Source organism: Cyanistes caeruleus, unplaced genomic scaffold (genome assembly GCF_971803275.1).
Source record: "Cyanistes caeruleus unplaced genomic scaffold, bCyaCae1.hap1.1 HAP1_SCAFFOLD_225, whole genome shotgun sequence".
NCBI classification, from domain to species: Eukaryota; Metazoa; Chordata; class Aves; order Passeriformes; family Paridae; genus Cyanistes; species Cyanistes caeruleus.
This window is the reverse complement of record NW_028256008.1, coordinates 28,580-47,364: the sequence shown is the minus strand read 5'-3', so window position 1 is coordinate 47,364 and position 18,785 is coordinate 28,580. Positions and strand designations below refer to the sequence as shown.

The 18,785-nt window shown below is 50.3% G+C and overlaps 2 protein-coding genes across 2 annotated transcripts in view; both read left to right on the top strand.

The window, feature by feature from the left end:
• LOC147645585 (serine/threonine-protein kinase PAK 3-like) overlaps window positions 1–15,837 on the top strand; it is a 79,794-nt gene extending 63,957 nt beyond the window's left edge. The window contains exon 16 of the mRNA XM_086874452.1: window positions 15,700–15,837. The gene's annotated coding sequence lies outside the window, so the exon portion shown is untranslated. The remainder of the gene's footprint in view (window positions 1–15,699) is intronic.
• Window positions 2,457–15,837, top strand: LOC147645584 (uncharacterized). Its single transcript, XM_086874451.1, has 15 exons — window positions 2,457–2,709; window positions 4,376–4,413; window positions 4,839–4,970; window positions 6,453–6,587; window positions 6,860–7,204; window positions 7,651–7,740; window positions 8,140–8,311; window positions 9,780–9,843; window positions 10,540–10,588; window positions 10,967–11,079; window positions 11,672–11,789; window positions 12,213–12,312; window positions 12,771–12,967; window positions 14,317–14,454; window positions 15,571–15,837. The coding sequence occupies exons 1-15, from the start codon at window positions 2,631–2,633 to the stop codon at window positions 15,688–15,690; spliced, it is 1,890 nt and encodes a 629-aa protein (XP_086730577.1). The 5' UTR covers window positions 2,457–2,630; the 3' UTR covers window positions 15,691–15,837.
• Window positions 15,838–18,785: the final 2,948 nt, after the last annotated feature.

Genomic DNA, 18,785 nt, shown 5'->3' with positions numbered 1-18,785 from the left:
CTGGGAATGAAGCGCGCGGCACGGAGCGGCCGAGTCCAGCGCGGGGCTCTCGGCTCTGTGGATCTGCCCGGCAACTGATGAGTCACCAGAGAGACGCGCTCTGATTGGCTGAGGGGAGGTAGAACCACGGAGGAGTGAGAGGGACCGGGAGGGCATTTGGGGTGATTCCAATGGACTGGGAGAGGCTGGGATGAACAGGGAAAGCCACAGGGGCCACTGGGAGGCCCCGGGGATGGGCACACAGAAGGCTGAGGGCTCTGGGGTGATTCCCAGGGAGGTTTGGAGGAACACGGCCGGGCCCCTCTCTGTGCCCCGCGAGCAGCGGCCCGGACAGAAAAGTTCAGGAGCGGGAGGAGGTGTTTCTCAAGATTGATTTTAATCCTCATTCTCCTGGTCTGATTTGCTCAATCCTAAGTTCAGTTCATTTCCCCGTGTCGGGCTGTTGTGCCCCTGATGGTGATCCCTGAGTGACCTCTCCCTGCCCTTGTCCCGACCCACGAGGATTTGGATTTGTTTCAGTTCAGTGGAATTCATGGTGATTTGGGGGGAGCTGGAGCAAAGCAGCTGGAAAGCGCAGTGGGCATGAGAGGGACTGAACCAGGGCAGGAGTTGGGGCTGCCTCGAGTGAGCTCTCACATTGTGAACCTTCATGGGGTCTTTCTAAGGGAATTTTGTTGAAGTTTGACGTTCTTTATTAAAAAGCAGAGTCACAAGTGGAGCTCTGCTTTCAGCTTGAAATAAGGGGATGGAACGTGGGCACTGGGACTTCCATAACCTCAAGTTGTTCCTTGATCCTGGACACTTTAGCTTTGGCAATCTGAAGCCCTTCAGCAGCAATGTCGCTGCCACCCCCTGGTTTCTGGCTCAGACCCAGCTCGCAGCTTGGACAAGGTCTGGGCTTTGTCCTCTTGAGCTTCGGGAGCCTCCCGGGAAGCACCAGCCCTCCCCAGCCCACCCTTGGTAGCACTTTTTATTTTCTCTCTCCTGACAATTTTATCCCCAAAACTGCCGTGGGAACGTTGTATCCAAGCACATCCTCCAGCGCTGCACTTTCCTCCTGTGAATTCCCTGTGCAGGGAATGTGGCTGTGCTTTTCCCTGCTCTGTTCACTGACAAACAAACCTGAGCCCGTGGGACTGTCAGAGCTCCTCCATGCAATGAAATCAGGTTGTGTTTCTCATGGCATGTTCTGGAGGAGCTTTTCTTGGTGTGCCTTGTGCTGCTGGAAATGACACAAGAGCCAGGAGGGAACAGAAGCTGCTGCTGCCCGTTGGCTCAGGGCCAGGGAACCAAGTTGTGCTCCCGGGCAGTTGGGCCCTGCTGGAAGCAGAGCCGCGTTTCCCTTGAGCAGCTCAAGCTTGTGACAGCTCCAAACAGGAAACCTCAGCAGAAAACTCTTCCTCCAAACTCAGCTGCTTTCCCTCCTGCAGCTGTTTGGGAAAGAGCCTCAAAGCACAGACTCTGCTGGGAGCCATTGGTGCATTTCCTCCCTCCCGGCAGCAGCAGCTCCTGAGCCCTTCACGGGCTCCTGGCCCTTCCCAAACCCTTCAGCTCCCTTGGAACTCTCAGCAGTCACTAACATATGCATTTCTTTCATATTTAAACTGCATTTAAACTTCTCCTTTTCTCTCCTCTCTATCTTTTTAATCTCCTCTTTATCTCCTTTAATCCCATCAGCACCAGCAGGATGGGGATGGAGTCTTGGGGTGGGTGTGGGATGAACTGAGGATCCAGCAGAGAAGGGCAAGGCAGAGGGGAGAGGACTCAGCCAAGCCTTCTCCTGCTCTCTCCTCCCCCAGGCTCCAGCTAAAGCAAGTCAGACTGGAAAGGATCCCACAAATGCTGTGTTCTCCTCCCTCTGAGCTTGGCTGGGGATCCTCAGCTTCAGCCTGGTGCAGTGATGGCTTAGATTCGCTAATTTGAGATTTTTGGCTAATGCACTAAATTGAAGAGGTTTATTATTACTTAATCACCTTTGCCAAGTTCTGCTGCACTGTGTCTGCTTTTCACCCAATACACTGCTAGCTCACCTACACACATGTACTTCTTAGGATAATATTTAGATTCATAGCTTGCTCTATAAAATCACACAATTACAGATGAAAACTCTCCACCATCTCACTCAATGCAGTTTTTTATTTACTTATGGCATATTCTTACTTGCAGCTATAGGAACATAAGCTTATGAATTCTCGACTCAGCGTCTGTGAACCTTTAGCATTGCATGAACCCAAGCTCCTTCCACGGCTGTAAATCAAACCCTTCAGTATCTGTGGAAGTTTCTGTCTTTCCATTTCCCACAGCCCACCAAAGGATTTGTGACACTTTGTGACAGAGGAGAACCTGCCAGGCAATTTTGTGTTTGCTGTAGGGAAGGTTGGGTTGCTCTGCATCAATTCCCAGAGCACCGTGGAGCATTGGCTTTGTGATGTCAGGGCATGGATGCCACCTTGTCGTGGTGACATCCCAAGGTTGCCTTGGTGCACGGAAGGCCTCAGGGTCAGAGCAGCTCTTGGGCTTGCTCAGTGCAGGAGCATCCTCCTGCTTGAGGCGTTTGTCAGTGGGCAGCTGCACACTGACAGGAGCCGTGATTGTTTTTGTGGTGGAGCAGAGTGTGCAAACTGGCAAAAATGATTGAGCAGGTCGCTGCTGCCATTTGCACCATCTATGTCATTGGCTACTCTGGCTATTTCCTGACCAACCTGGCACGTAAGTAGAGGTTTTCCCTGTCTGGAACCTGAGCTGGCTTTTGTAGGTCTCCCTGCTCTTCCTTAGTGACCGGGTTGCTATTGAAACACAAAGACCATGAGGATGCCCCTGGTTTGGTAAAGCTCCTGTCAACACCTTCAGCAAAACACGGGGTGTCTGTAGCCAGGGGGCTGCGGGCAGCATTTGCAGGGCTTCTGTTCCCTCCACGGGAGAGCCTGTGGCAGCAGAGTCTGTCATTTCCTCACTTTGCTGGCTCAATCTCTTGGGGTGACTTTACTTTTAAGATAGCTCTGAGAGCTCGGGAAGTTGAAACTGCTGGAGGCTGATGGGAGTTTTTTCTCCTGACTAATTCCTGGCCATGGGTGAGAATTGGCAGCGGTTTTAACTATTGAGAAGTGAGATCAACCTTTGAACAGCACCTGAAGATGTGAGGCCGGGAATTTCTTGCTCTCTTTGGTTTCTGGCTTCTGACGAGGTCACAGGGCTCTGTCTCGGCCTCCTCCCCCCCTCCAGGCCGAACAAGGCTGCAGAGGGCGGGGTGGGGGGAGAAGCGGAGCCGGCCAGCCTGACTTGGTTTGCAGTTTCTGCCACTGAACTGAAACCTGACACCATCAACATCTGCAGCTTTAGCAAGATTTTAACTCTTTTACTACCTGCATGAGACTTGCAGATTAATCCTTTTTTTCCAGAGAGAGAGAGAGAGGGAGTGATCAACCATCAGCCCATCAAAGACAGTGATGAAAAAAAATAAATTTAGAGGGGGAAGAGAAAGAAGGAGATGCTTTTAATAAGCTGAAATATTTTTCTGTTAAAGCTATGGAGATGGACAGTAGTTTTCTGAATAAAAACTCCTTTAATTCATGACAGAGTATATTGGGAGGAATGGAGTGTTTCCAAGTGTGGATTTTGAGCAAATGATGAAGTAGTTGTGACACTGTGAGATGCTGGAACAGAGGGGGAGAAGTAAGAGTTGAAGATTTGTGGCTTTTAAGAAGCAAAAAGAGAAAACTTCTGTTTCCAGGGGGGCTCACAAAAACAGATAAAGAGAACTTTTGTCTTTGAATAAGTCATTCTTAAAAATGACATCCCTAGACTCATGACCCATAACACACCTCAGAGTGATGGCAAATGGGAGGAGATAACTGATGGCAGATTTCCCCGCAGCTGGCATCAGAGAAATAGAAAGCTATGAAGAAAAATCATTTTCTTGTGAAAAACTCCATAGATAGCAGAAGAAGACTTCTGTTTCTCTACAAAGACTGATGAAAAGACTCTAGCAGGAATTGGGACTGTTGTAAACACCAAAGTTCCAAAGTTTTTTGTCTCTATATTGTCATGTAAACAAGAGAATGGTTGGGTAGTGGGGGAGAAAAGGGTTGTTCTGGAAGTTTTATTCTGGTTTCTTATTCTTGTAGTTTTTGTAAATAAACTTTCTTTATTCCATTTAAGTTTTAAGCCTGTTTTGCTCTTGTTCTAATCCATATCTCACTGCAAGAAATAAATAAGTTTTCTAGTGATTTTTTAGTTGCTGCTTTAAACCACACCAGTCAAGCAGGACACCTTTGAAAATGCAGACTGGGAGATCTTCTCAGATGCTGTTCTAAATAGGCCACGGTTCTCTCCAGTTTTCTCAAAGAATTTGGTTCATTTTCCTTGCCCACTGCAGGTCATGTGAGCCGTGTGTTCAGAGGTGCCGATCCTGAGGTGAGTCAGAAAGGAACATTTGATGTTCCTGGTGTTTCAGAATTGTGCAGGGAACTGTGAGCTTGGCCTGTGGCAGTAGAGTGCAGAGGGCCAGCTGGGTGGGCTGAAAGAAGATCCATTTCCATGTTTACAACAGCAATAGCAAAGGCATTGTTGGCTATTTCCTAATTTTCCATTGAAGAGCTTTAAAAGAACTCAAAGCTCAGCTTTGTAGAGAGAACGTTGCTTGCTGATAGTAGCCAGGGTGAACTCTCTAATTCAGAGATATTTGCAGCCTGGCTGAATTAACCCATTTTAATTTAGTTGGAGAGACTTAGAATCCCATTGCTATCAAAGCTGATGATTTGTGCTTGGTAGAGCTGAAGAGAAATAAGGTTCTAAATGATAGGGAGCTGCCTGTCCCTAACTCCACCATCTGTCCACAGAGCCCAGAAGCAAGAGCAGACTCTGCTGTGGCTCCCTCTGCTCCTGGAGAAGAGGCCAAAGAGGAGCAAAATGAGCAAAAGGAGCACGAGCCTCCAGCTGTGGTCACAGCCCAGCCTGACCATGCCCAGACAGTAAGTGCCAGTGCTGGGTGCTGCTGTCTTTAGTGCAAGGCAGAGCTGCAAGTTTCTGAGCAGCCAGCACTTGCTGTTGCTGGCTGAGGGTGCTGAGTGCTGGAGTCCTGCCAGCACCCAGCCATTCCCCCATCCCGTGGCAGCTGGAAATTGGGCTTTGAGCCGTCGTGCTGAGGCCCCAAAGCGCTGCTGCCTGCGGGTGAGCAGCTGGCTGCTTGGCTCAGGGAAGCTCTGTCTCTTGGCTTCTGCCAAGCCATGGCCAAGGCCTCACACGGCATTTCTGGGGCTCACAGGGCTTGCTTTGTTTGCTTTCCCTTTTTGGAAACCTCTGCATGACCTGGAGAAGTGTTCTGTAGTTTCCTTGAGTAATTCTTCACTTCTGCAGAGTCTTTTAGGCCACCTGTCTTTCGGCTTTTGATAAGCTGCAAGGAGATGATTGTGTTGTCCATGAAGCTGTGGCCGGCCATTCTTGTCCTGTGTGGCCAAAGAAACAAACTGTGTAGTTCTGAACCCTTCTTCTGAGGCAAAATCCACAAGTGGCAAGTTTCTCTTGATACGTTTTGTGGTGAAGTCTGCAGCTTTGGAAACTGCATTGGAGCCTAGTGTGGGGGCAAAGCTGCAAGTCCTTGAGTGCTGTCTTGTGTTGCTAAGAACCCCTTTAGAGATGGTTGTTTTTTCTCCTCAGAGCTGTTTTCCTCCTCCTGCCTCTTCTATCCTGACACTCCCTGTTTAACCTTTAAATTTCTGCCTGTCCTAGTGAGGTGGGACAATTCCATGTTTTAGGTGGTTTTTGCTGACTTTGGTCATACATGCATTACATGACACATGGCTTCCTTCATTGGCATCCCTAGGGGTGTGTCAATTAATTTGTTGTTGGGGCCTTTTGAGGATCTCTGTCAGTGCCACTCAGAATTCTCAGCTGACAAAAGAGGGAGGAGAAACACCTTGGTCCTCTTCCATATCCTGAGGTGGCCATAGAGGCTCTCTGACCTGCAGCAGAGGATCAAATTGCACACATCCTTGTCTCCTGACTGAGCAGGATTTCTAACAAGAGTGTGGATGTCAGAGGGGCAGGAGTGGCAGTGCAGGCCTGAAAAGAACATGAACTCCAGCAGTGTCTATCCCAAGGGCTGAGCTCACCCAGGAAGCCCCTGCAGAGCCAGGATGGAGCTGTGGGACAGGGCTGGCTGTCGGTCACTAGGGAGAGACAAGCAGGACACAGCAGAAGGGGAAGGAGGCCCTTGAGAAATGCCCCACATTTCCTGTCAGCTGCCCAAGAGTCTGTTGGAGATTCAGTGCCAGATGGGCCCTGATTGCACTGCCAGGGTCACTTTGGACTCTGTGCTTCCCCACGGGCAGAGAACAAGGCAGGAGAGCAGCAGCACAGAGCTTTGGGAACGTGGGAGCCCATCAGTCTTTGAGTCTTGGCCCACAAATGTTGGATGAGAAGTTGAAGCCCATCTTCTCTTGCTTTCTCTGCAGGTCCATCCAGAGAAAGAGCAGGAGCAGATTGTTTTATCAGGACAGCCGTGCCAGCCTGAGGGAGAGCTGTTCCCAGCCCAAGAGCAGGAAGAGCAGCTGGGGCAGCAGGTGGAAGAGCCACTGGAGAATGGCCAGGTAAGCCTGACTCAGCAGGGGACAGAGTGAAGGGCAGGAAGAGGGGCATAAAACGCAGCTCTTGGGACTGAGCAGGCCACGAGTGCCAGAGGCCCTGAAAGCAAAGAGCCTCTGCAGAGATCAGCAGCGGGACAGGAGGTTACAGTGGAAGCAGAGGTGGGTAGGGAAGCAGAAAGAAGTGACTGAATGAGTGTGATTTTGAGGCTGAAACTGAGGAAGAAGCTGAGCCTGATGGCAGCTCCCAGGCACTTGCTCTCCATTTGTGTGTACAGAACATCGAGGCAGAGCCCCAAGCAGAGCTGCCCGAAGCTCCGAGGGCCATCATGGCAGTGAAGAGGAGGCCTGAGGAGGACAGGAGAAACATCCAGGAGGAGATGAATCTCCATGGGCAGAGAGGAAATCAAGGAAATCAGGTGAGTGACAGAGTGGCAGACACTCCACTCATGGACATTCCTCTCTGTCATTCTTCACAGGCCTCTGATGAGGAGCTTCTGGCAGAGCTGCAGGAAGCTGAGGCTAGGATCAGGGCAAGGGAGAACAGGCTGGAGGAAGAAAGGAGAATCATCGAAGAGAAATTCCATCTCCTCGCCCAGCAGCAAGAGGCTCTAGAAAATCGAGTGAGTGAAAGAGCGATAGGCACAGCAGTCACTGCAGTCTGGTGCTTTCTGCCCTTCTTGCCTTTCCTCTGCAGAGCAGCAGGGGGCTGGGCTGATGCCTCTCAGTGCCATCCTGCTGTAGTGTCTATCCCAGCTGCTTGGAAGGACATTTCCTGCTGTGCTCAATCTCAGCTGCTGCCCTGGACAGTGGCACCAGTCATTTGCCCCTTTTGCCAGCACTCATCTCAAGGGATTCCTGCTGGCCTGCTCCTGCTCTCCTTGTTTCTTCAGGGCTTTTTGCAAGTGAACACAGTCCCCCAGACAGATTTGGAATACAAGCTGCAAGCTGTCTGTATGCCTTGGTGAATCTGCTGCTGTCCTGCTCTTTCCCTTTGCTCACAGTCAATGAGCCTTGGCACACAGGGACAAGCTGTGGTCTCTGACTGCTTTGTTCTCTTTGACTTGAGGTGGACGTGTTGATATCTCACCTGGCAGCCTGCGAAGGCTTCCAGCAAATGCCGGCTGATGAAGAGCCCCAAGGTCGGCGGGAGGCACAGGTACTGTCCCAAGCACAAGTGCTGCAGGCTGAGCACCTTCTGAAGATGGTGCAGGAAAAGAGGACTGAGGGGGAGGAGCTCCAACATTAGAACAAGGAGCTGCAAATGTGTCTGCAGCCCTTGGAGGGGGAAAGGGATCCTTGGGAGGAAGTGCAATGGTCGTTGTTGCAGTCATCCTTCAGAAAATCCAGGAAAATGGAATATGAAACTGGCCATCAACTTGATTAAAACCAACCTTGGGTTTTGACCATTTGGTTCCAGAAGTGGGCATCCAAAAAATCCAGTTGATGAGCTTTGCATGTGGCTAACAGCAACTTCCTAAGGGCTTGCATTTGAAAAGGGAACTCGGGGTAATCTCTGCCAGCCAGCTTCCTGACACAAACTCCTTTCTTCTCGCAGATCTACACAGGCTCTTCCATTCAATCTGCTGCAGCAGCAGCAGCAGCAGCATCTAAAGGAGCCTTTGTTGCCCAAGCTGAGCAGTGGAGCCGGGGCAGTTTGTCCATTTCCAGCAGTGACACATCTGCTGCTCAGCTCCAGGAGAGCCAGGGAGACTTCGTGGAGCAACTGAGTACGTCTGGTGTATTTCTTGTCTGAGGGACAGTGTATTGTGTGCACGTGCCAGCAGAGCTGTAGCAAATGATCCTCCTCACTTTGGTGTCCCAGAGACATTTAGGACTCCCCACAGGAACTGCTGTGCTCTGAGGCAGCGAGAGAGCGCTCTGGCTGTTCCTGCTGCCTCTGAGGGCAGCTTGGACTGGCTCGGCTTTGCCTGGCATTCCCTTGCCACTAAAGGCAGAAGCAGGAATTGTTCTTGGATCAGCAGAAGGCTGTGGCCTAGCAAATTATCATTGCAAGTCCTGTGTGCTAGTGGCCAAACTGAACAGAATATTTGATTCCTAGATTCTCCTTAGACTCCAGACTTCCCACCGCTTGTCAGAACCAAAAGACTTCAGAGATATTGATTGGATTTGGGGTTTTGTCTTTTTGTTGTGGTTCCGTTTTTAGTTTTCAGTTTTTATCCTTGTTTGGTTTTGCATTTAGGGGTTTTTGCTTTTTCTCCATCCTGAAAGAGCTGTTCTGCCCCAGGTGTCTTACTGGTGTCATTTTTAGGACTGTTCTTATTGCCTCTACTACATCTACAAGGTTTTTGTGAGAATGCTGTATTTTTGTCAGTGAGGACTCCTTTGCAAGAACATCAGGTGACAGCAGAAACAGAGAGCAAGAGATGTTTTCATTGGGCCCACACTGAAGAAACAGATATTTGTATAACAATCTGTAATTAATATCCCAGTTTTATTTTTATAAAGATGTGTCCAAGAGACACATCCACGTGGTGTGATCAGATAAAACAGCACTGCAGGCATTTCTCAGGAGCGAGCCTGCAGCCCCTGTGCTGTGTATTCCTCAGATCCATGGCACTTTTTCATCCGATTCCCAGCCATTCCCATGACTCTTAGAATCCTACCTATTGGCCCAAGCCCTGCTCAGATCAGTCTCTGGGAAAACACATCAAGCCCTTTGTGATTCTGCAGCACAACCCATTTAATCTGCTTCTTGCCCATAACAGCTGCCAGTGCTGTGCTCTCAGAAAAGACCTGGTGGGGCTGAGGAAAGATCCCAGCTGATTTGGTGTCTACCTTCACCTGCTGGGACACAAAAGGGCCTTGATCTGCACCTGGCTGTGTCTGATCTCCAAGGCAATGCTGTTGTGTCCTGAACGGGGGCCACAGCTTGTCAGGGGCTCAGGCTGGCTGTGTCTTCTTGCCATTGCTTGTCAGTGCTCATGCTTGGCCTTTGCCAGCCTTGTGCTGTGCCCTGCTGTGCTCTCTGCGCTTCATTTCCTTCCAAGGACTGGACAAAATCAGTCTCTCTGCTGCCCATTTGTACTGCACAACTGCCTGTCTTGTTGCTGCTGTGCTTGCTGCCCAGCTGACCACAGAGGGTTCAGAGCCCCAGACAGCGGGGCTGCCTTTGGCATCTCCTGCAAGTTCGGATCTCTGCCTGAAAGTCAGCATCTTGCATTTTGTTTCCCTCAGGGAGAATGGTGAACAAGGAAAATCCCGTCACAAAATACATCGAACTGGAAAGTCTTGGCAGCGGGTGAGTCCAACCACAGTCACTTCTACACAGCCACGGGCCAGGTGTTTCCCTGGGGGAATATCCATCAAGTGAGAAGTCAGACAAGTTGTCCACATGTTTAGACAGCGGACTTAGTCTGCCCCATCTCTCAGTACTGGCCAGAATTTGTCAAGTGTGCTCAGAAGGCATTGTCAAAGACATCTCCATGCTGCCAAGGTCTTGCCTGCAGCAAGGAACAGAACCTGGGAAATCTGCTTGTCTCTCAAGTGTGGGACAGCTCAGGATTCATTTCCTTCGCATTTTTGGATGTCTCCAAATCATCTGGCCACACTAATGAAAGGAGAAGAATCTTGCTTGCCTGAAAGCACAACCTACCCCCAATGAGAGCTGTCAGATAACAGTTCTCAGGAACATTTCTCTCCAAGAGTTTGCTAAAGGAAATACTCCGTGCTCAGGATTAGAATTGCACAGTTTAGAAGCTGATAGCCGAGATGAAGGAATAAGCTGCCTTTTGGAGCTGAGGCAGTAAAGCCCAAGGCTTCAGGAACAGGCCCAGTGCCCAGGCACTTGAGGGGAAAATGCATCATCTGCCTTCTGGCAGACCCCTCCTGCAACCTGCAGCTTTTAGGCATTTACAGCAGAGCTCTCCTGTCTGGACTGGCTTTCAGTGCAAGATCTAAATGGCTTCTCCTTTCTTTGCTGCTGTTTTGTTTCTAGGGGTTTTGGAGAGGTTTCCAGAGCACTTGACATTGCAACAGGAGGAGAGGTAAATGGCAACAGCCCCTGCAGCCTCTGCTGCTCTCCAGGCCTTTCCCCACTGCTGACAGCTGTGGCTGGAGCTTTGAGCAGAGCTGTGCTGAAAAGGCACAAGAAGCACAGACTGGAGCCAGCCTGCAAATTGCACTTGGAACAGGCTTTGTGGACAAGGCAAATCGCCAGTGGCCACATGTCCTGTAACTGACCCCCAAGGGAGCAGAGAAATGGGCTGTTGGAATGTCACTCCCTAATTACTCCAGTGATGAGGTCTAATCACAAGGCACTTGGGCACAGCTTGGCTGTGCCATTCCAAAATCACTTGCTCCATGTGTGTTGTGGTCTCATGCTACCAATTTTCTCAAATTACTCCTTTTCAATGTCATTTGAGGTGGCCATCAAGAAAATAAATGTGCAAGGAGTGAGTAGGAAGATACTAACCATGAATGAAATCAGGATCATGGAGAGTAATAGGAGTCCCAGGATCGTGAATTACTTAGCCAGGTGAGTGGTCACAGTCCTATCCCTTGAATGTTTGTTTACATACTACAAGCATGAGAGCTTAAAACCCCACTTTGGTCACTGGCAGGAAATAGAGTTGTTAATGATTATTTCTCTACTTATCTCCAATGGATGGGAAGAGACTGCATTTTGTCTGCATGAATCCACCCTGGCAAATGCAGACTGAAAATTGTTCAAAAACCTGCATCAGCCCTATCTTAAGAATTCAATACCTTCTAAGTTCATTGCCTCCACAGTTCTTTGGGCTTGAGTTTTTCAAGTTTCTTAAATGCTGATGAACCATCCAAGAGAGGATTGCCCTTGCATTGTTGCCCCTCTTTTCTATTGCTGTGCATGCCAGGAAGACTAGGTGCTTATTTCCAGAAATGCCATGCGTGACAGGTTTTTTATCTGGGCTCTTCCTAAACTGCCTTTCTCCTTGAGACAGCACAGACTGCAAACACTGCACAGCCTAGAGGCAATGTCTATGCCTTTACTTCTGCCCTTGTCTCACAGGGACCCAGAAACAAGACTCAAGCAAAAAACCAACCTAGGCGTGCATGTTCACCTGCATGGCCTTGTTTCCTTTTTTCAGCTACCTTGTGCATGAGGAACTCTGGCTGGTGATGGAGTACATGGATGGAGGCACTCTGAGAGATCTCATCGACGAGATTCAAATGTCTGAAGGAGAGATTGCAGCTGTCAGTCGGGAGGTCAGGGATCCCATCTGTGCTTCCAAGGCCTTGAGCTGCATTGTCTGGGAAACAGGGGCTCAGAACGGGAGGGATTTCATGGGCCAGGCTTGGTTTCTGTGCTGCTGCTCGGCTATGGGCAAGCAAGAGCATCTCAAGGGAACTGTCTGCCAGTGCCCCTACACTCACTGGACTCACTTCCTGTACTCTTATCCCCTGCTCTTGTATTCTATCTCTGTCTCTTGCATTGGCATTTGCAGTTCTCCACTGAGAAAGGTGCTGCTCTGCTACTGTGGGAGCAGCAGGCTCTTGCTCTCAATGGCGCTGTGTTCTGCCATTCCTCCCCATTCCCCTGCAAAGGGAACCTTCCACAGCTGTTTCCTTGCTTGTGCGATGAACTCACAGCACTACTTTTTGCCCCCCTGGTTCTCTTTTCTCTCTCAGTGCCTGCAAGGACTGGATTTTCTTCACTCCAACCACGTGATCCATCGAGATGTCAAGAGCAACAACATCCTTCTCAGAACCGACGGCTCTGTCAAGCTGGGTCAGTGTATTCTTGCTCAGCTTCAGCTTTCCAGGAATGGGGGGTGTGGGGCTGCTTTCAGTGACTGCCAGCTCCCCAAAAATGCTGCTGCTGGCAGTGCAGGGGTCCCCCCTGCTGTGGGCTGAAGGCACAGTTGCAGGGTGCACACAGCTATGACAAGGAACCACAAGCAGCCAAGAGTGCTATTGCTCTGTGTGTGTCTGTGTGTGTTCCTTCCAGAGGGAGGGAGCTGCAATCTAAACCTTCAGGAAAACAAAAGGCACTGCTGGAGGAAGTGTAAGAAATGGGGGGATGTTTGAAGTAGCCAATTCATATTGCCTTGGGTAAAGCCCTAAGGAAAGAGAGCAGGGACTGTTGTCCAGGAAATTCAAGTGCACATTCTCAACCTTCCACTGGGGAATTCTCTGGCTTGGTTTCCTAATTGAGAGTATTAAAAGAGTATTTTGCTTTCTCCTCAGCTGATTTTGGCCTTTCTGCTCAGCTCACCCCTGAGCAAAATCAACGGTGCTCGGTGACCGGGACTCCTTGGTGGATGGCACCTGAAGTGGTGAAGCGTCAACCATATGACCCCAAAGTGGACGTGTGGTCTTTTGGAATTGTGGCAATTGAAATGGCCGAACAAAAAACTCCTTATGACAGTTTCACTGCTCGATCGGTAAGGAGCAAATACTCTCTGATCCCGCTGTCTTTCTCACCTGTCCCGTGTTCTCTGCTCACTGCACAAAATCCCATGGCCATCTGCTGGAAGTACTTCCACCAAGGCCCCTTCTACAAATGGCCCTGCAGCACATCAGCATCTGCTGGAGCTTTGGTTGCAGCACTGGGGGAACTCAAGCCTTACCTCGCCCAAACCATCTCCATTCTCAGGCAGCATTTTGCTTTGCCTTACAAGTCGTTCCAGCTCTTTTGGCTGTGTAGATGGCCCCAAGAATAGGAAACAAGCATCTCAGAGCTGCTGTTATCTTTCCAGAAATGAAGCAAAGAAACTCAAAGCAAACCAAGTTTCTAAAACAGTGCTTTTGAGAGAAGAGGTGCAGCCCCATTCTTCTCACAGGGAAACTTGCCTGAAACCTGGAGATGAGGCTGTAAAGCCAGAGTCTCTTCTGCTTCTTGTGCAGTGCTGCTGAGACACTCAGTGACCACCTTCTTTCCTAACCCAAGCCACTTTCTCCATATCACCAAGCTGGAGCCTGGTGACGGGGAGAGCCTGCCAAAACCTCCTGTTTGTTTCCTGGCACTTTCTGGGATGGGCACAGCGTAAATGCATTGACTTGAGAATCCAACCAGCACAGGCTTACCACAGGGATGACACTTCTGATTTCATCATGAATATTTTCCTTTTGCTACCTAAGGGAACCTGAAATTTTCAGAGTGCTGAGAGACAGAGCTGCAGGTGGCTCCTGTGTGCCCAAACAGGCATTTTCAACCCAATACATTTGTGGAGGCATCTTAATGTGTCTGTGTTGAAAATGAGATTCCAAAGGTTTGTTTCCTTCCCTGAGGAACACCTGCTGCATTTCCTTTCTTTTCTTCCAATTACCATCATTTTCAAGAACAGGAAAAAAAGCCTGATGAGTTTTGTTTCATGGCAGCTGTGCTTAAGGGACCAACAAGCACTGCAGAGATTCTTTTCACATAAGAATCCTTGGAATAGTACTGTTAGTTAGAATAGCATAATCCCTCTTCCAAAAAGGCTGCCAAGCTGCTGGGAATCCTTTGAGAAGGAAACATGTATTTGCTGATGTAGTTGCCACTAACTAGATCAGGCAATGAAATCAGCTGCCAAGGCAAGATCTGCTGGATGTTGGCAAAGCTGCGGCTTTGGGGCTTGGGTTTTTTCATGATACAGGAAAGTCGTCATCCAAATGCTACAGGAAAGTCATCTCTGCCTCTCTGCCAGGGCAAAAACTGCCACTGCAGAGTGGAGCTGAAACAATGGGCTCTGGGAGAGCAGTTCCAGATGGGAAAGAAGCAGGTGGAGCCTTGTGTTTCCTTTTTCTCCAGGCTAAATTCCACATAGCCACAGAAGGGAGCCCACAGCTGCGGCAGCCCGAGCAATTCTCGCCTTTGCTGCGAGACTTCCTGAGCTGCTGCCTGCAGAAAGGCGAGGCGCAGCGCTGGTCTGCCAAGGAGCTGCTGCAGGTAAAATGCCAAAAGGGCTGCAGGTGAAACAGTGTCCCAGGGATGGGCTCCTCCTCCACTGAAATCCAAGGCATCAGATGAGCCCCCATCCTCCTCACTTCCAACCTTGGTGCTGTTCAGCTGACAGTGGGGAGCAATCCTAGACTGGGCTGGGCTGACAGGGAGTGCTGGGTTTTAGCGCTGGCTAAAATCACCAGGGCACTTACTCATTTCTTGCTGGGAGCTATGGATTAGGAGAAGGGCAAAACAGGCTTCAAACTTCAAAGGAATAACAAATTTTATTATCAGGCCCACAAGAATAAGAAAGGTCTCATCTGTGCAGTGAAAGGGTTCAATCTCACCCAGGTCATGGCAGTCACGGTGTTGGATTTCAGGCTGTGCTGGGCCCCTCTCTCTGCCCGGGAGCCGCTGGGAGGGGAGGCTCGGCCTGGAGCCGTCGCTGCACGCCGGGGAGAGGGTTTAGTGTGGGCAAGATGTCAGCAGCCGTGGCCTGGCCCAGCCTGGGGCCGGGGTCCCGCAGCCTCCATCCCCCGCCCGGGAGCCGCTGGGCTCTGGCCCGGCCTCCCCCAGGAGCACAGGCCGTGGGCGAGCAGGGCCGGCCTCAGCAGAGCTCCGTTACCTTCGGGCTCCGGAAGCAAAGAGGGCCAGTGCCCGGGCTGGTGGTTTTCAAAATGTGCATCATCACAGAGGCACATCTCATTTCTAAATGGTGCAAAATGTTGTCAGTTCTCAGAACTAGCCAGCCATTGGCCTGTCTCAGGCACAGAGGAAGCTCCCAGCAGCTTCTCTCAAAGAAATCACTTCCGTGCGGGGTTTCTTACTTCTTTCCCTAAATGTCAATTCATCTCAAACTAACACACAGGGACATGGAAAGGTCATTTAGACTGTGTCCTGCAATGAGCAGGGACATCTTTCAAGAGATCAGGATACTCACACCTCAGATATTTCCAGGGATGGGCCTCCTACCAGCTCTTGGGGCAACCTGTGCCACTCTTGCCCCATGCTCCTGACCTACTCTGACTCAATCCCCATTTCATTTAAAAAGTATTCCCCTGCCTTTAAAGCTCTTAGATTGGAAAATCATGCTTTCTTGTTGTTTTCTTTTCCTTTCTGCAGCATCAATTTATAACATCGGCCATGCCTGGGTCCAGCCTGGCACCTCTTATCCTTGCAGTAAAGAAGTGGAAGGAGGAGGCAGGAATGCAACAATCAATTTATAAACTGTCTTCTCCATGAAAAACTTAGAGTAGGATTATAGAGTAGGATTGCAGAGTAGGATTGTAGAGTAGGATTATAGAGTAGGATTGTAGTGCAGGATGGTAGTGTAGGTTTGTAGTGTAGGATTGTAGAGTAGGATTTTAAATAAAATTTCTCAAATCTCAACTCCTTTGGAACATTTCTCTCCTTCTGACCCTGTGAGAAAGCTCAACATTTCCTCCTGAATTGTCAGTTTTTTCTTAGAGGTGGAAAGTGACATTGATGGCTTCTTTGGTACAGTTTGTAAGGGGGGAAGGCTCCTCTTCATTCATCCTCTCCAGACCACACTGCCTTTGGAATATGGCCAACTGGACAAGTTTTGCCCAGCTCTGGCATTTCTATTTGAGGCAGAAACAGCAATGGCATTTGCAGGAAAAACCAAAGGAGGAGCGGTGCAACGCAAACATCCTGTGCAGATGCAGGTTGTGCAGATGTGACTCGAGAGTATTTGGGTTCCTGCCACTTGGATTTGTACCCCTAAGAGAAATCTCTTTGGCTGGAGGAGAGTCTGGCTGAAGAGAGAAAGCAGAAAGAGCAGTGAGGATGCTGTGCAAGGTCTCCTGTGGTGCAGAGCTGTCAGCGCCTGTGAGGTGAGAGCGGGCCCGGCCTCGGCCAGGCTGGAGCCCCAGCAGAGCCCTGACAGAGCCCAGAGAAGCCTGAGCCTCGGCAGAGGCAGGCTGGAAGGAGGCCCTTGGAGCTGCAAGAGGCAGCAGCCTGGCCCTGGCTGCCTCTTGCTGGCACCAGGCAAATCCTCCGCTCTCAGAGCCAAGCTGGCAGCTGGCTGCTCCTGAGGGGAAGCGGCGCCGTGCTGGGCACAGCACACACTGGTGCCATGGGCTGTCTGGAGTCTGCACAGGACGAGAGAAAGGCAAAGAGCAGCCCAGGGCTGCTGCCCTGCCTGACCATTGCTGCTCTTCTGCCGCCTGCCCTGGAACTCCTGGCAATGGTCAGCAGTGTGTGCAGCACTCTGGGCACAGGGGGAGGGAGCCGGGCTGCTCCGCAGGCTCCAGCACAGGGCAGTGTCCTTCAGGCACGGCATCTCTGCCAGGGGAACCGAGGCCAGCGTGAGGCACTGACAGCAAGTCAGGGCACATCTGCACAAGCCAGTGCCTCACACAGCTCTGGGACCAAGCGCCTGCAATCCTGGAGCTCTGCACTGAGCCACAGCAAACGTGTGAAATGCAGAGGGCTTTGCAGAAATATTCAGGGGCACCAGGCCAGCCTGCTTGGTGCTCTCTGGGGCACAGCAAGCACTGTGCAATGCAGCTCGGAGCTGCTGGCAGAGAGGGACTATGGGCATGTGCCTGAGGCTTGTTCTTGAGTAGTGATTTGGGAGGGAGCAGAAGTGTCTCAGTAGGCAATTGGTGTTTTCTTCATGAATTGCTGAATGAAAGACACAATGTGGCTTTATGCAGCAAGAGCACTTGCAGAACTTACTAAGTTTGTGTTGAATTCCCAGAAAAGGAAGGAGAGGTGTTGAACTGTAACAAATAGGGCTCGTGAATTCCATTAGCTTTAACAAACAGTGCTGAACCCTGTATTCCCCCACTGCAGTGATTCATGTCTGCAAGTGGCTATCTTAGCCTTGAGAATAAAGAGAGTGGTCCTGGTAAGAAGGTAGCTGGAATGCACTCACAGGAAGAAAGTGGTTTTAGGAATCTCTTGACATCCAGAGGAGAAGAGGAGGAACGGGTGTTTCCAAAAGATTGTGTCAGGGACTGCAGTCGTGTTTGAGGCCCTGCCACATTTGATCCATGTTTGAGCAGGTTGACAAGACAATGAAGAAAACTGTATCGTTTAAGGGGTGGGAACTTGACCCTTGCAAGAGAAGCAATGTATTGGTCAGTCAGTGGGCAGTTAACTTTTGAAAGAGGAACAATGCATAATGGAGGCCTTGTTGGCTTGGAGTCGCTATTCTGAGCCATTGTGGCCTCATCTCATGCTGGCCCTGTGGGAGCTGATGCTGGAACTGGGAAAATGCCACTCCTGAGCAGGAGATATAAGGCCTGCGTCTGGGGTGGAGAGGTGAGAAGGACGAGGTGCACACTGTTTTGATGCAGGGGATGTCCTGAAAGGGCACTGCCTACCTGCCCTCCTGCTGAGGATGATGCTCCAGCTCCTTCTCCCGCTCAGCGGGTTTTTGGGAATGCTGGGGTTGGTATGCAGTATTTGCTACTGCAACTAATAGAATAAATTTGCTTTGCAACCCCATCTGAGTCTTGGGTTCTTTTGTGCATGGGTCTCCTCCTGAACCTATGACAATGAGACCAGAGACCCTCAGGACAGCCCTACTCTCATGTTGATAAATTCTGAGATGAGATTTAAATATGTCAAATAATTTAGGGGAATGTTTAGCCTGTGAGCTTCAGCAAAGTATTGAGTATGTCTTAGTTCCATGGATACAAACGAGTAGGTGACATTGCTGGGTGTGCACAAGCTAGGGAAGGGATTTCCCACACAACCAGTGCAGAAATACAGTATTGCCTTCTTTCTAACTGTTTCTAAGCTGGATGTGGGGATCACACCCTGCTTGGTAACTTTCATTTTGGCCATTTCTGTTGAGCAGGTAAGAAAGGTTGAAATGAAACCTTTTCCAGCTGTTTCCCTCTGGTTTACCTTTTTGGGGGCCAAAGCTCTGTGCCGTAGGTGGCCTGAGTGTGTGAGGAGCAGTGCAGCCCCCACAAAGCTCTTGTTTTTCCCACAAGTCATCATGACTTGTTCCCAGGTGTGCCCAGCAGGAGGAAGAGCCCGCAGTGTGTGGGCACCGTGCCCTGCCCAGCCGGGGCTCTCTGGCACAGAGCAGCACCAGCACCAGCACCAGCAGCAGCACCAGCACCAGCACCAGCAGCAGCACCAGCACCAGCAGCAGCACCAGCACCAGCACCAGCAGCGCTTTTCAACCCTGCCCTGCCTTGGCTTCACCTGGGGGACAGAAGCCTCTGGAAATCAGCACCGCCAGTCACGTTCCCAGCTTGGAGCAGCTGCTGCTGGTGGGCAGATCTGTGGACATGATTTTCTGAACCTGAGACAGTTTCAAGCTCTCAGGGGCTGATCTGTTCCCAAGGGAAAGTCTT

Excerpts from the sequence above, each read along its gene's own strand:
- LOC147645584 (XM_086874451.1), top strand. The coding sequence starts at position 2,631 with ATGATTGAGCAGGTCGCTGCTGCCATTTGCACCATCTATGTCATTGGC. Across the intron at positions 4,971-6,452 it reads AGCCTGACCATGCCCAGACA|GTCCATCCAGAGAAAGAGCA; the intron begins GTAAGTGCCAGT and ends CTTTCTCTGCAG. Across the intron at positions 8,312-9,779 it reads AGACTTCGTGGAGCAACTGA|GGAGAATGGTGAACAAGGAA; the intron begins GTACGTCTGGTG and ends TGTTTCCCTCAG.